Source organism: Oryzias latipes, chromosome 7, assembly GCF_053564925.1.
Source record: "Oryzias latipes strain Hd-rR chromosome 7, Olatipes_Hd-rR_3.1".
NCBI lineage: Eukaryota > Metazoa > Chordata > Actinopteri > Beloniformes > Adrianichthyidae > Oryzias > Oryzias latipes.
Genome location: NC_136243.1, coordinates 15,234,891 through 15,250,979, shown reverse-complemented (window position 1 = coordinate 15,250,979; position 16,089 = coordinate 15,234,891). Strand labels below are relative to the sequence as shown.

Here is a 16,089-nt window from a genome sequence, read left to right as displayed (position 1 = left end):
GGAAGGCTGCCCTGAGACCCGCATGGGAAATGAGAGAAAAAACAACCAAAAGACTACATTACACAATTAATCAATAAGTTAATGAGATCTCATTTTCTCTGAAAAAGACCATCCAGGCAAAAAGTTCCCCCTCAGCCTTTTCCCTCTTCTCTGAACAAACTCCTGATATTACACAGTGGAAAAAGAAAGCAGCCAGCAGGAAATTAAATTAAATTACCATCCTGATAGATTTATGTGGCGCTTTACATTTTCATTGTGTTGTTTTGCCTCTCTGAGTGGAGGTAAGCCTGAGCTGGGAGAAAACTGTTAAATATGTTGTAAAGTAGAAGGAGAAAAGGAATTAAAACAGGACTGGGGAAGGAGAGTGAAAAGTTCTGGTCGTTGTTTGCCTCTAGCTCCCTCCTCTGTTGACAACACGTAACAGATTTCCAATTGTGGAACACGGTGACACACACACACACAAAAATTCCTTTTCTAGGAAAAACTTCAGGATTGCCACATGTATTTACACCAAGCGTTCAAGTGTGTGTAAAAAGTTAGCGAAACCAGTGGGAGTTGAATGGAGGAGTGTTCATACCTACATGCACAAGTGTTCCCTGTGAGCCATTGTGTGTCTCGCAACTATATGCTCTGTCTGTTAACACTATGCTAATGAGTTTGTCCTTCCTCAATCTGTTTTTGTGCATGTGTCTGCGCGTTCTCACTCCCACCTGCACTCGCGCATCTCCATGCATTCATGTGCGCTCATAATTGAATGAAGCTGTCTACATTCAGTGCTCTCATTCCAAGTAAAGATTGAGGGCATCTCTTGGCTATTGACACAGCTGGTGATGCCATCTGGGGGCAACACAAACTGCCTCTGCCTTCTCCATCTAAACAAGGCGTCAGTCATCTAATGTCTGTGTCGCTGACAGGAAAGCAATGAGATAAAGTTACTGCAATGTCCATCTAAAGTTTGTGGTTGAGGTCATCTGTCTTCCTGAGAACGCCTGACAGTGATGACGCAGAGACGGTTGTTTTGTAGATCTGTGATGTTTATTGTAGCATTTGCGGATCTGCATACTTGAAAGCTACACCCCTGTTTGATGTAAGGAAGTAGTGAAGATTGGGAGGGGGGGTGCACTCTCAGATTAATGGTTCACATTGAGAGGGAGCACAGGTCTACAGTAGCAGCACCTTGATTTATTTGCCACTTAGCACTGATGAAGCTTCCTACTGCAGTCACGCACATGTGTTGTCACGGCATTTTTCTCAATCAGTGTCGAAGTTTGTTTGTCTGTTCTCGCATCTTGTTTAGATGCACGCTCCTGGGTTTGGTTTTAGCTGCTTTTAAACTACTTGGGCACAAACATTGGGATTCACTCTTTTCCTCCAAAGCAACAAAGACATTAGCAAGCTGAGTTTGACCTAGAAGATTTGAAAGTCTAAAAGATTTGGAGTTTTGCTTTGAGTAGTCAGTGTGGGTGTGACTGGCTTATTTGTTTCAGTTTGGGGCAATTAGATATATTTTGTTATTTGTAAAGATTGGAAGTGAAGCATTTTATAATAAAATCCTCACATAGTCACAAGAAATTACCATATATCCACACCTGCACAACTAATCTTTTAATGCTGCCTATTATTAATAAGCTGTCAATTTAGAGAATTTGCAAAGGTAACCCAGTGGAAATCTGCATTCAGTAAATTGTTAAGTTTCGACGTGGTAAACGCGAGCTAATGGAGGGCATTGTCTCACTGTGTGGGAGGATTTGACAAAATGCCATAAGTGTGTTATGTGAGCACACGTTGTAATTAACACAAATGCACATAGTGGCACCCAAGTAAATGAGCCCACCAAACCAATCACACACACACATTTAAAGATGCAGAGATACAGACAGTCATATAATGAGCGAGATTATTGCTGCATTCTGATCCCAGATTTGTTCAGCTGCATGGCAGTGTTTATTGTTGCACGCTCACTCCTCTGTTCTCCTGTGCGTGAGAGTGACCATGCAGCAATTTAGCTTCATTCACAAAACCTTGGAATTATTTTCAACTATAAAGCACTTGTGTGTGAGTGCCACAGCGCGTGGCAACAGCTCTTCCTGTTGTGCACTTCCTGAAGTGATCCATCCTATCATCTCTCCTAACCCTTTTCATGCTCTGTTTTCTTTGCAGAACCCTGATATCGTCCTTGTTCACTATTTGAATGTTCCAGCCATTGAGGATTGTGGGAAACCATGCGGGCCGATACTGTGCTCCATCAATACCGACAAGAAAGAATGGGCCAAGTGGACCAAGGAGGAGCTGATTGGCCAGCTCAAGCCAATGTGTGAGTATTTTAAACACCACCTTAGAATCTTAGACATTTCATGTAGTTTTAGCCTTTGCATTTGCTCCTTGCATTTTATTTTTATAGCTAACGTCTCACGGAAGTACACTCTGCAGGTCTGGGAGATTTAGCCCCTCCACCCTCATTGTAGACGGCTCACACTTCATTCCAGTATGCATTTCTTTCCAGTATTCCTACAATGTTTTATCTCCTCTTCCCGGAGCTTCGTTCCACTCTTGTGCAAAGTTCAGCTCTTCCCCTTGACCTCTGACACCATTCTGGGCTGAGTGAGAGTGCAGCTCCCTTTTGTCTGAACCATAGAGACCATCGAGACAGAGGAGGGCAGCAGGCTGGTTATTGATTCATGTTAGCGGATGAGAGCAGGAATATTTGACTCACCTGAAATCCCCATACCTCCACTTCCCCTCCCTGGTTCTTTTTTCTCCATCTTTCTCAAATAGACCATTTGCTGTTGTTATTAGCTTTATTAACTTTTATTTAGGTGGACTGCAGGTTTTTATTTGCATTTACATCTGAGCAAAGACTTTAAAGAAGGGGAGGGTTTTTATTGGGCGATAATAGCTAAAAAGGGGACTTTGTGGGACATTAAAATATTTTAGAGTGCTGTTACAATACTCTTAAATACCACAGACTGTGTCTTTCAGAAACTAGCATAGCTGAATCTGATGGCCAATTATTAGTGATGTGGCCAGGTGAAGAGAAAAGTGTCAGCAACTTTACAAACACACACACACACAGACACACACACAAATACTAGCTGCTTAACAAGCAGTCAAAAGCCCTCATCACCAAAATGTAAGCTACATCTTTACCCTCATCACTGCATTAGTTTAAGGACATTTGAACATGAAGCATCACCTCAGGGCGGCCACTGAGCAACAAAGGCCTACTGTATTCATTTCATCTGTGGGCTTAATGTAAAAATCAAGCACCATTTGCTGTAATGTGTGAAGTCATTAGCTGTGGTAGTTGTTGGGACAAAAAGGGCGAGTGTGTGATGCCTTCTAGCTGCCATGCAACATGAAGGGGCTACATAAAGAGCAAGTATTCCCTCTCCTGCTTTCTATCTTTGCTTTCTGTCTTTCTTCTATGATATTTTCTTTTTTTCTCTTTGTCCGGGAGCATCAAACACGTTGGCTCACAGTGATGGAGCAACATTGCCCTCTAGTGGTCTTGAGAAAAGACAGCATTTACCAATGGAGTCAGTGTTTGTGTCTGATTTTAAAACTAAAATCAGTCCAAACCACACTGTACATATTTATGCACTCAGTTTTATGTTGATTTGTTTTTTCTATTTTACATGCATACCTATGTCGAATGTTTGACATTCCTATTAGGCTGTTTAGATGTTGGCAACATGTTTACTTTATTTTCTTATCCCCACTTAGCAGAATTGTAAACCCCATAGTTTAAGTTTTGAATATAAATAGCAAATTTTCAGAAACTATTTTTGTATTCCGATAATGTTTCATGAGTATTTTTTTCCAACAAACCCCTGCTTTCATGTTCAATTGGCATTTTAACACAACACTGCCTACTTCAGCGAAGTAATAACCCTCTTTGATCTTTTCGTTTCCTTTTATGATTCCTTGTTTGATATTTTGCCGCACAAACCATTTAACACCTCTAATGTAGAAAAACAACAACAAAGGAGATTGTGGAGATTTCACGGATCACATCAAGTTATTCTGTCTCACGATGATGAAAACCCCACATAAACTCCTTCGCAGACAAAGATACTTCCATGTGTAAGTTCTGAAACATGACCTTGCTTCACCTCATCTTCTCTAACGGCTCGTGGCATTTGTGAGATGGAGGAGAAGCAAGGGGGCATCACTGCTCGGGCACGCAACAGTTTCATAGACGAGGCAGCCGTCTCGATTCACTCCTTTCCTGTAATGCACTAAATCAGAGCATTAGAATTCCACAACTGTGTCCTTGGTGTACTGACAGCATGGGCAGCTTTGAGAAACACTCAGATGGACAGTAGACTGGTTTCCAGGCCAGAAAAGAGCAGAGCAGTTGAAGCGGACAGCTGTGCTCCATTCTCCCACATTGTGCCAAGTTAAGCAGAGGCAGTCAGGTGCCTCATAGATCAGCTGTGTTTGTCATTGGGGCAAAATCATGCTGTTCATGCAATTATTAGAATTATCATGGGAGCTGGTTGCTGTTTGGCACCTCAGCTGCAGCTGCCTGAGATTAAAACCTAGCGGTGCTGCTCCTGTCATGTCCGCTTTAGAGTCGAAGCCTTGGTGAGAGGAGCAGACAGGCAGACACAGCGGTAACTGTAAATCAACCACCCAGAGCCTCCAGGGGCCCTGACATCATCTAGACATTTGTCTAGAAGAGGAAGGCTGCAGTGGTCTGGCATGAGGGATTAGTGCAGATAGGAGACAAGATTGTTTGGACAAATAGGCACAGCTCTGCTTGCTGGATGTAAGTTGTTGTTTTAAGCACTCACTTTTAGTTTGCTGGACTGTTGGGAGTCACTCCACCGTCCTGTAGCCTTCTCGCTGGCTTTGCCGCAAAACAGGATTCATGACAGCTTTTTTTTTTTTGTTTCATTCACCAGCTATCTCATTATCTCTTTATTAGTAATGCTGGCATCATCTCACTTGTGTTGTTTGCATTACGTCTGTCAGAAGGTTAATGGTGACTGAAGCTGCCCCGTTTAGTGGAATCTCTAGACACAAACAATTATTTGCGCAGTAATTAAATTGACATTAGAAAAAAGCTTCCCTGTTACACTTACTGTTCTTTTTTTCAGCTCCGTTATTGTAGATAAAAGGCTGAATAAATCTGACTTTGCTGCATCAACAGCAAGTTGTCTGGGGAGCGTATGATCTTGGCTTGATCACAGCAGCTCTACTGACGTCTGCTGGTGACCAGCCTGTAATCTGCCAGAGGATCTTAACGCTTTCAAGTTAGATCCTCATCACAGTCATCTAATTATGTTTCCCCAGCTTTTCTCGCCTCATTTTAACTAGCTGTATCTTTAATCTGCAGTACGCTCAACCTCTTCCACTGTTTCCATTTCCTTTTATCTCAAGTGCAAACAGACAGTCGCTAAGCAAATTCTTACAAGCTGTAAGCCTCACTGTCTTTATGGGGAGCATTTCTCTTTTGTATATATGAAGCTAAAGAAGTACTACAGTGAAAAGTACTTTAATTAAAGCTGGCTCGAGTTTGTTTGATATTCTAAGTATGCTTCTGGACTTAAATACTAATTTTTTTTGCCTTTGAAAGCCTACTTGTAGCTCTCAGTAGTCTTTCTTGCTACCTTCAAACTATAAAAAAATACCAGCTGTCTTATCAGAAGTGGGGCCTGCTTGGTATGTAAAACATCAGCGAGGAGTCGGGGATCCAAGTGAAGGGACGGATGTAAACTTTTTAGGGAAATGTTGATGCTTAATGCTAATGTTTTTCCCATGAGACTTCTCAGAATGTAACTGCAGTTCAGAATAATGAATGTAGAGGTCAAGATCTCTTCCAACTTCACCAACACACAATATAAAGCAGAGTAACAACAAAGGTTTCAACGTGGGAGGGAAAGAAGCAAAACAGAGATAAGGAGGTATAACAGGAGGTTTCATAAGGAGACTGTTCGATGGATCCAGATTCAATACTGACTTAATATTGTTCAAGGTCACAGGAGGGGCTGTCTTAAGGTTAGGTCAGGGTTCCATGCTGGACTGGTTGGAAATGTATTGTTAGTTAGAGAAAATTAGAGAACGGAAAGCTCACAAAGCTGGAGAAGGGAAAAGAAATCATTTATGATAGTGTGGTGATGAAATCAAAGAGAATGAATCATGAGTTACATTTATCCAAGCTCGAAGGAGTGCAGTTTTTTTTTTTTTTTTTTTTTTTTTTTTGAAGAAAACAAAACGCAATCTTTTTCCGTTTTTTGTACTAACTTCCCACTGGCTGGTAGACGGCGATGGAAGTGGGTAGGGCTGGAGGTTGGCATGGCTGGTGGTCCGTTGAGCTGGCTGAAATCTCTGTCTCCTCCTCTCTCCTGGCAGTTCATGGCATCAAGTGGACTTGCAGCAATGGGAACAGCAGCTCTGGCTTCTCAGTGGAGCAGCTAGTGCAACAGATTCTGGACAGCCACCAGACTAAGCCACCTCCCCGGACTCACAACTGCCTCTGCACTGGTACCCTGGGTAAGGGCTAGGGGCTGGAACGGATGATCCTGTCAGAACAGAATAGAAAACCTAAGCGAAAGAGAGAAGATGGGAATATATTCTTGTTTAGCATGGCAGATTAGATACAGTGTGAGAAGTCTTTTACAGGAATATTATTCATGGTGAAACCAAGTGTAAAGCACCAAGGGCTTGCAATCTATGTTAGGGTCAGTCATCATTCATTCTTTTCTGTTATGTCTCTTTTGTCCCTTTGTCACTAAGAATAAAAAGCCTTCAATAATAAAATAACTTGGATCTAAGAGTCACTTTATCAGAGGTTGGGTCCTAACTAAACTGCTGTTATGTACATCTATTAATGAGCTGTCAGATTTGTGCTTTGTTGGCTTTTTAGTTTGGCACATTTTATAAGAACTGCTGTCCACACCAAAATATAATCAATATGCACTTTGATGAGCTGAGGTAGACAGAAGTTAAATTTTATCTCATGTCAACAAAATACCAGCAACTCCAAGTTTACTTTTACTCATTGTTCAATGAAATGGGCAGGATAAATATTGAAAAAAAAAAAAACAAGTAACTTGAACAATGGATCCTGAGAAAGCCCAGGTCATGGAGGAAAATAACCACCACAGTACTAGTTTTTTCTTTTTTTTAAAGTGTAAGACTAAGTGATGTCTTAAAATTTGGACAACATACCTTTTAAAATAAAGCAGTTAAGAAAAGCACAATTTATTTAAAAATTAGTGTTCTGGATTCTATATTGGTACAGCAAAATAGTCTTTTCCATGCATTTTTTTAGATTAAACGTGTTTAAATGTTTGCCTAAATCCACAACATGTGGACTTTCAAATGAGAAACAAATGTGCATTTATGTTAGTACTGTAGGCTATTACTGTACACAGATAATAAAAGCTGTAAAAAGTTGCATTTTTATTGTTACACCTCTTCATTCTATTTTTATTTTACATTCCAAAATTATAATAAATATTACTATCACACTGTCAATATTTTATGGTAGTCATAGTTCTCTGTTGTTTGGCACATTTATATTCTTAATAAATTGAAATTATTTCCCATATTGACACATTTTTAGATTAGCTTATGTTCAGTTTCTGTTCGGTTCAGTTTAAAAACCTCTACTAAGTCAAAAAAAAAAACATGGTAAAATTCATAATAAACAAACTTGTCATTTAATAATGCAAATACCAGCTTAATCGGTATGATACTTCTTCAGAATCGTCTTACTTTTTTTGGTTCCCCTTTCTGTGTTTAAATCGTTGAAACAAAAATTCTCTGAGAGTTTTTTGGAGTCATCACTATGCTTGACAGTTTTCATAATTCCTATTTGTCCCTTACTATGTTAAAGGAATTATCCCTCATTTCATCCCTTTGGCCTAACAATTAAGATATTACAAGTCTTCACCTTCCACCAAACTGAAATTTGCTGATTGATTCATCAATTCATTCCAAAATTGATTAATATTTTTCTGTTCTTCCATAAGTATTAATTCCTCATTTGACTTACCCACTTAACTATCCCATGTCCAGCAACATCTGCAATTCTCTGTTTGTTGTTTTTTTTTTGCTCTCATGCAGGTGCTGGGAGCAGTGTACACCACAAATGTAACAGCGCCAAACACCGCATCATCTCTCCAAAAGTTGACGCCCGTTCTGGAGGCTACAGCAATGCACACTCTGAGGTCCAAAACAATGACGTGTCAGAGGGGAAGACCGAGCACAATGCCCATGGTGGAAGCAAAAGCTCTGGGAGTGGAGGTGGAGGGGGCAGCGCCAGGGAGAAACGCAATGGCAAAGTCCATAAGCCTATCCTGCTGCATCAGAACAGCACAGAGGTGTCATCCACCAACCAGGTGGAGGTCCCGGACACCACGCAGAACTCCCCTGTCTCCATCAGCAGTGGCCTCAACAGTGATCCAGATATGGCAGACAGCCCTGTGGTGACAGGAATGAGTCATGTGGCCTCAGTCATGTCCAGCCTGTCCCAAAGTGTGTTTATGTCTGAGGTCCCTGGAGACCCTGTCTACAGCATGTCACCTACTGGGGGTCCCAATCCTCACCTGATGGGTCCTGATGCCACTTCACAGGGCTTGGTGCTGTCTGTGAATGCTGATCGTCACAAATTTGCCTTCCCTGGTGGAGGAGGAGTAGGGGAACCCGGAACAACCACAGCAGGAAATAATCTGTCCATGTTGTCCACAGCTGGGGTATCGGAGGAACTGGTGCTAAGCAGCAGTCTGGACTCTGGAAGCATAAAGATCCCAGAGACTACCATGAACTTTGACCCGGACTGCTTTCTAAACAATCCCAAACAGGGCCAGACATATGGAGGCAGTGCACTGAAGACAGAGGGCAACTCCTCCTCAGCCTCTTCTGGGGGAAGCAGTAATACCAATGGAAATCTGCAGCGCTCTCCCACCATGTCGGACAATGGGTACACTTTCAGCTCAGCTCTCGTGAAGAACATCAAGACAGAAGATACTTCCTTTGAGCAGCATCTGGCCAAAGAGAGTGGCTACCAGGTGGGTGGAGTGGTAAACTGTGGAAGTGGAGTCTCTGTGTCATCTGGTGGGACCTCAGGCCAAGGCAACCTTGGTTTAACTTCAGCAGGTTCCTTGCTTCCCTCTGGCGGGGCTCTTAGTCCCAGCACTACCTTGGAGCAGATGGATTTCAGTGCCATTGATGCCAAGCAAGACTATACATCTGGTGCTACCACGGTGACCTACGGTCAGGCCCTGCCCAGTCCTCACATGCAACACCAAAATCGTTCACCCAGCTTCTTCCTCCAGGATGCTTCTCAACCCAACCAGAATCAACAAGGGAGGCCCGGCATGGGACAGAAAACACACATGATGGAGCACAACTCCCACGACTCTGGAGTTTATATGGGGCTGCAGGTGGTGAAATCCGACTCTACCGGCACCAATGGACATCTTCATCACCACCATCAGGCTCATCAGGCCCAGCACAGAACCAACTGTAATGGAGGCTCACCCACAGAAGGGCCTGGTCAGGCTGGCTCCCTGCAGTTGTTGCAGTACCAGGGCAGCTTTCCAGGACTGGGCTCTGAGCATGAGGAGGTGGTTGGTTTGGAGCAGCCTGGCAGTGTGGGTTCAGGTCAAGCTGGAGCCTCAGAGAGTGGAGCTGACAATCTGCTCAAGCCAGCAGATCATATTCAAACCTGTGGAGCTGGAAATGGAGAGGGAGGAGGAGCAGAGCACTACCTGCAACAAGCTTCAGACAGTGGAGGGGTGGGGACAGGAAATACAGGTGAAGGAATAGCTATTCATAATGGAAACAACAACAGCGATGGCAGCAACCGCACCCAGCAGCAACAACAGCTACAGCCTCTACTCCAAGGCACAAACATGGTACAAGGCCTGTATAACGCAGTAGGAACCCACCAAAGCTTAAGTGGAGCAGCCAGTAATGGAGGAGCAGGAGGAACAGGCATGGAGATCAGTCTGGACCATTTTGACATATCATTTGGAAACCAGTTTTCTGACCTGATTAATGACTTCATCTCAGTGGACGGTGGTGGAACTGCCATGTCAACTGCAGGGGCCCTATATGCTCACCAGCTGGTCACGTCTCACAGCTCAGAAAATCAGAGCACAGCAGGTGGACCCGCCCAGCAGGGCCAAGAGGATGGAGGCGCTAGAGGATCTGGCTATAGCCCCTCAGATCTCTGCCTCCAACCCTGCTGCAGTCCCCAGTCTTTGGGGGGAAGGGCTGGGGCAGAAGGGAACACGGGGGAAGCAGGCTCGCTGTCCTACATGAACGTCGCAGAGGTGGTTTCTGCAGCTGTTGCCCAGGGGGCTCTGGGGATGCTGCAGGCCACGGGGCGCCTCTTCATGGTCACTGACTACTCCCCTGAGTGGTCCTATCCTGAGGTAAGAAGCTGCACTCTCTTACCTTCATGTCTCTTATTGAAGGATTTAGGTTGGTGCTTCATAAATGAAAAAAATATCTGTAGTATTACTGTTTGTTCTTAGGCCCATTTAAAGAAAAAGTACTGATTTGAAATTAAAACAATTATTGGAAGACTATATTACTGTCATGCATTGATCACATCATAAATTGCAATTGGTTTATTTCAAGCAATCAAAACAAAATCTTGAATAAGACAAACAAAAGAAATCTATACCTACAAATAGACATATCAGACTTGACCCGAGGAACCCAACAGTTTGTAGCCACTGACTGTATATGAGAACTGGACTGAGTGATTCCTTCCCACTTTGTGTTCAAGTCAGGAACTACCTCCAAGAAGCCAAAACCCATTGGCTTCTATTGAGAAATAAACAGCTATTACTAATTCTATTTTTTAGAATCACCATTCTGGCTCTGATTCATCTTTTTAACATGTTTTGGATTAGATTGGATTTTTTTTTTATGTAATCAAACTAAAAATAATTCTCGCTAATCCAAATTTTTTTAATATATATTTTTATTTATCGCACGTTATTAAAGTTATAAACTGACCAATGAGATGCCTCAATAAAAGCATGTGGTACCGGCTGCCCCCCACCTCAAGGTCTGATTGACAGATTCTCCTGAGCCGCTTTCAGTAGAAAGGGTGTGGACTTCAAACAAGCTTACTCCTGATTGGTGACAGTAGTTCCCATAGAAGCGTTGACTCAGATCCACTTAGACCAATCACTTTTGTTTGGCTCCATGGAAAAATGGCAACCGAATTGACTTCATTTCACTGGAGCCAGAAGTAAGGAATTTTCTATGGGTGACATCCCACTCACTCAGTCTAGTTCTCTTACAAAATCATTAGTTGTAGCCCATCTTGTGAATTTGTCTGAATGTGGTGGATTTTTAAGTTTTTCCTCCACCTCATTCACTCTGTCTGCAGCTTCTTGAATCCTGTCCTTTTGATAATCCACAGAAGTCCATGGTCGCCTCTTTTCCTGGTGCATCTTCTTTTGACCTATTTTGCCCTTCCATTAGTCTTTCCACTGATCTGCTTTGGACACAGCGCTCTGTGAACAGCCAGCCTTCTTAGCTAAGAACTTTTGTGGCTTACCGAGACTACAGAGGGAATCAATGATGGTCTTCTGGATAGCTCTCAAGTCTGAAGTTTTCCCCACATTGAATCAAACTGAGACAATAGGACCAAACTGATCAAACTTAATGACAAATGGGGAACCTGTACATGTGCTTTGAGTGTAGTAGATGATTATTTGGTGAAACTCAGTTTAAAACACTGGTACCCAGCAAATTTGGTCAAATTTCTTTTTTGTATTTACATTTTTTTCAAATCCCGTTTTTGTGGGTTTTATGAGCTGGGACCCCAATTTAAGTAAATACTAATCAAAGAAATTTCTTAAATTGGTCAAACAGTGGGCCCTGAATCTATATTCTATGAAAGTTTCGTTTTTTGAATGGAATTATGGAAATGTCTATGATATTCTGCTGGAAAGGGTGTGTGTGTAAACATGCCATTGTATTTACTCTTAATCATAAGTAGGCGTGTGTCCACCTCTACACACAGTACATGACACACTGAATCCATTACATATGACGTTTGTCAAATGCAATTTGATTAATTGTTTGAAAGTGAGTGGAAGGAACTGAATATATATAATACCACCCCCATTAGAATAACAGTAGTTTTGTTTATGCACAGATTCTGGTAAAGTTGCCAAATCAACAAAAAAAAAAGATATAAATGCTATATAAATTTTATCCTAAGGGAACATCAGTTTTTAGAAACCTTTAAATCAAAGTAAGAGCCAAAAGGGATTGTGTGAGCGTAATTGCATGTTAACCCCTCATTTCCCGGAACCATCTGTCCTTCTCTGCTTGAAAAAACACAGCTGCAAAAAAAATGTTCTTCTTTACACTAAAAATAAAGATTCTGCATTAATAGAATATATTCAATTTTGGTTTTGTCAGCAAAACAAATGTCATCCGCTGAAAAAAACATAAATGGCAACATACTTCTGTAAACAATTTTTAAGCCCAATTTTGTTCTTTTCGAGTGAATTGTGTGATTATGATTTTTCTTACAAACTTGTCATTCCCCTTTGGTTAGGGAATGCACATATATTAAATGATTTAGCAAGAACTTTGATGAACACATCCTTTGTTGTTTCCCAGAACAAGCTCTGTCAAGGTGACTTCCCTTCTCAAGTTTCATACAGTGAACTTTTCCCTGATCCCTGCAGCTATAAAATACACAGGAGTGTCTAGAAGAAGAAAAAAGATGCTGATTTACTCCATGATGAAGCCAAAGACAATCAATAAACCATCAAATTGTATACTTACAACATTTTCCATTGTATTGTTTGGCTTAGCTTTTCTTAAATAAGGAACTGCAAACACATTCATTTCAAATAATTGAAACGACCAAGTGCTTTATACATCAGTTTGGTTTTGAAAAATTGATGTGCAAACTAAAACGAAAGAAACATGACGGATGCCAAAATGTCCCAAAAGTTGGTTGTTGATTTAAAAATTTGATTAAAATAGTTGCAAAACAGGTTAAATAATTTTGTTTTGCATATCAAATTGTTATTAATTACATTTATATTTGAAAATATAACAAAAAAAATCTAAAAACCACTTTTACACCAACAGTCACAAAAACCAGACGACTTTGGAGATATTTGTTAAAAATGCAGATAGTTGCTTTTAGTTTAAAGAAAAAAGACAATTCAATCATCAAAAAGTGCCATAGGTATAACAGTTGATTTGCAAAATTACACCTAAGAATTTACACTAATATTTTATTTTGAATCCCAAAAAACATCAACAAAACTACATTTTAGGTCTTTTAATTTTTGAACATCTAACTAAATTAAACCAATTATACTGTAGTTTGTGTGATATGCTGTAGATTGTGTGATGATTTGTGTGATTTGTAATTAATATAAAATGATATAGCCAAATGTTTTTTGTAATAAAATTCTCAAAATATAACATAAAGGCAAAAATGATATACTATGATTTCAATTACTCTTATTTATTGGTGGTCTTTAAGGATGGTGTAGTACAGTGTTTTTCAACCAGTGTGCCGCGGCACACTAGTGTGCCGTGGGAGATGGTCAAGTGTGCCGTGGGAAATTGTCCTCATTAACTGATCTAAAAACATTTCCCATCTCCAGGATTTCAGCTCTCTGTTCATCCAAACAGGCCCTGATAAAACACTGAGGAGTTAGGAATATAAAAGATGTAAAATAAATTTTCTTTGCGTTTATTTTATTTTATTAAAGACATTTTGATAAGAATGACTGTACAGTACCGCGATTCAGCTGCACCTTCGGCTGTATTTTGGAAAAGTCCCGTCCCTTTAACTGTCTCCACCAATCATTCTTGAAGGCTTAATCACATGTCATCAGTCTGACCAATCAGAAGTGGTTAAAGTCTTCACTTCCTTGTCCCGATTTATCTCGTAAAGTCGCTCAGTTCTAACAAAAATAGCAGCTAAAGCTCGTCTTTAGCGGTGTAGCTTTGCACAGAATCCGGTATCAGACCGTGGAACAAGTGAACAAAACACTGAAGCTCCGAAAACTGATCTCCAGCCGTTTTATGCACTACATCTCCCATGATGCATTGGGTCGTGAGATTGACAGCGCACAAGGAGATCTGTTGTTAAACGTCTTGAAACAACGAACACACATCAATCTGTTTTTAAATCTTCTAAATTAACTTTTATCGCATTTTTTAGAAAAAAAACAGCTGCAGTTTCCAGTTTTTTCTGACACAATTATCTCAAAAATGCATGTGAGATTGTGGAGGGACTGTAGATCAATACAGACCATGAGTTTCTCCTTTTTTTTTTTTTTTGGGATGCTGGTGTGCCGCGGGATTTTTTTAAGGTTAAAGTGTGCCGTGGCTCAGAAAAGGTTGAAAAACACTGGTGTAGTACACAGCGACAATACGCTCATTTTGCCTCAAGAGGGCAGCACAACATCGAAACTTAGTGTCAGGGTATCGACAAATTGTGTGAAGTGAAATTACTTTAAATCTCCTGAAGGTGGCAGCAGAGGTCAAAGTAAACGTTTAACAGCGTCCTGTCACATTTGTCTTTGCTCTCTGGCAGCGTAATCGTCACTTATGTTTGGTCAGACTAATGTTCACACAGATTTGTTTTTGTTCAATGATCATATTTTCAGGGTGGAGTGAAGGTGCTGATCACTGGTCCCTGGCAAGAAGCCAACTCAAACTACAGCTGCTTGTTTGACCAGATCTCAGTCCCAGCATCTCTCATTCAGCCAGGGGTGCTGCGTTGCTACTGCCCAGGTAAGACTGGGGAAAGCTCATAAGGGTAAAAATTACTTGACCTTCTTTTTTTAGTTATTGTTTTTTGTTTGTTTATTTGTTTGCTCTATCAGATTTAATTTGTATCTAAACGGTTCTGCTCATATGTAATTTTTTTTCTGCAGATTATTTATCTGGGAATATATATTTTTGTGTTTGAGCATTGTTATAGTAGTTTAAATCCATTTACATAATGTAAGCTTTACCTTGTTCTTTTATAAGTCAAGGGCAGTGTCACATGAAAGACAAGGACCGAGACTTATGGACTTTTCCACATGATTAACACATTTTCACATTTATCTTCTTTAGCTCATGACACCGGCCTGGTGACACTGCAGGTGGCTATCAGTAACCAGATCATATCCAACTCGGTGGTGTTTGAGTACAAGGCTCGTGCTCTTCCATCACTGCCGTCATCTCAGCACGACTGGCTTTCTCTGGATGGTATGTCTGCTCTTTGTTTATTTTTATTTTTATTTTTTTTGCTTGTTTTTTGCAGTGTTGGGTTTTGTGAATTTGCTTTTTTATGTTGTTCTTATTTGACCTTTTCATTATTCTCAGTTCCTGTCTATAGTTTTCCGTCTGTTACCTTGGCACCTCTAATAGCTGCTGGTTTGGTCTTTCTGGTCCTTTTATTTCTGTACTTACTCATATTTTTGGGAAACATCTTCAGACACTTCACTTCTAAAGGTTCTGACTGAGTTAATCTTGCCTTTTGTTAAAAAATGTTTTGCAGAGATTTGTTTTTGGATAGCTATATTAATTTCAGTAACTCATTTTATACCAGTGTTACCATGTTCACAGTCCCAGGTTGTCACAGCTAAATTACTGATTTATATGCGTAACACAGAAAAAAGGTTTGTGTCCTCCATTCACAAAATACTGTTCTTAGGCACTTAATGTCTTGGTTTAAATGAAATTCAGAGCATTTATTTTGTAAAAGTCACTGAGGACATTAATTCTGGTGAAACTAAATCTTTAAGAAAAATTTAAGAGACTTTCAAAACACACTGCTTCTTACAAAAAGTAGAGACTTTTAACATACTTTTATCCACATTTTATTATTCTTTCTAGCTTTCTCTCACAGTGCAAATACAAATTTTCTGTTACTTCATGATACTGAATTAGCAATAGTACAGTGTTTATCATGTTCTACCTGTATGTTTTTGATAACTGCTATATTCACCACAACCACCAGAAAAGATTATGAGCTAAACTGCTCTCTGTGTTTTTGAAAAACTCCAAATGTTTGGCATTGATTCTGCTAATTGTTGTGGTTGCAAACTGAGTCGATAAGTTTACTTTGTGACTCTGAAA

At 40.6% G+C, this 16,089-nt stretch overlaps 1 protein-coding gene across 7 annotated transcripts in view; it reads left to right on the top strand.

The window, feature by feature from the left end:
- Positions 1–16,089, top strand: part of camta1a (calmodulin binding transcription activator 1a) — a 357,406-nt gene that overhangs the window by 315,564 nt on the left and 25,753 nt on the right. For 6 of the 7 annotated variants that reach the window (XM_078950301.1, XM_023956772.2, XM_023956776.2 and 3 more), the window contains 5 exons: positions 2,161–2,314; positions 6,358–6,498; positions 8,077–10,391; positions 14,628–14,754; positions 15,082–15,216. In XM_078950301.1, coding sequence (XP_078806427.1) covers positions 2,161–2,314; positions 6,358–6,498; positions 8,077–10,391; positions 14,628–14,754; positions 15,082–15,216 — 2,872 coding nt within the window. The remainder of the gene's footprint in view (positions 1–2,160; positions 2,315–6,357; positions 6,499–8,076; positions 10,392–14,627; positions 14,755–15,081; positions 15,217–16,089) is intronic. The other variant, XM_023956777.2, reaches the window with a different exon arrangement.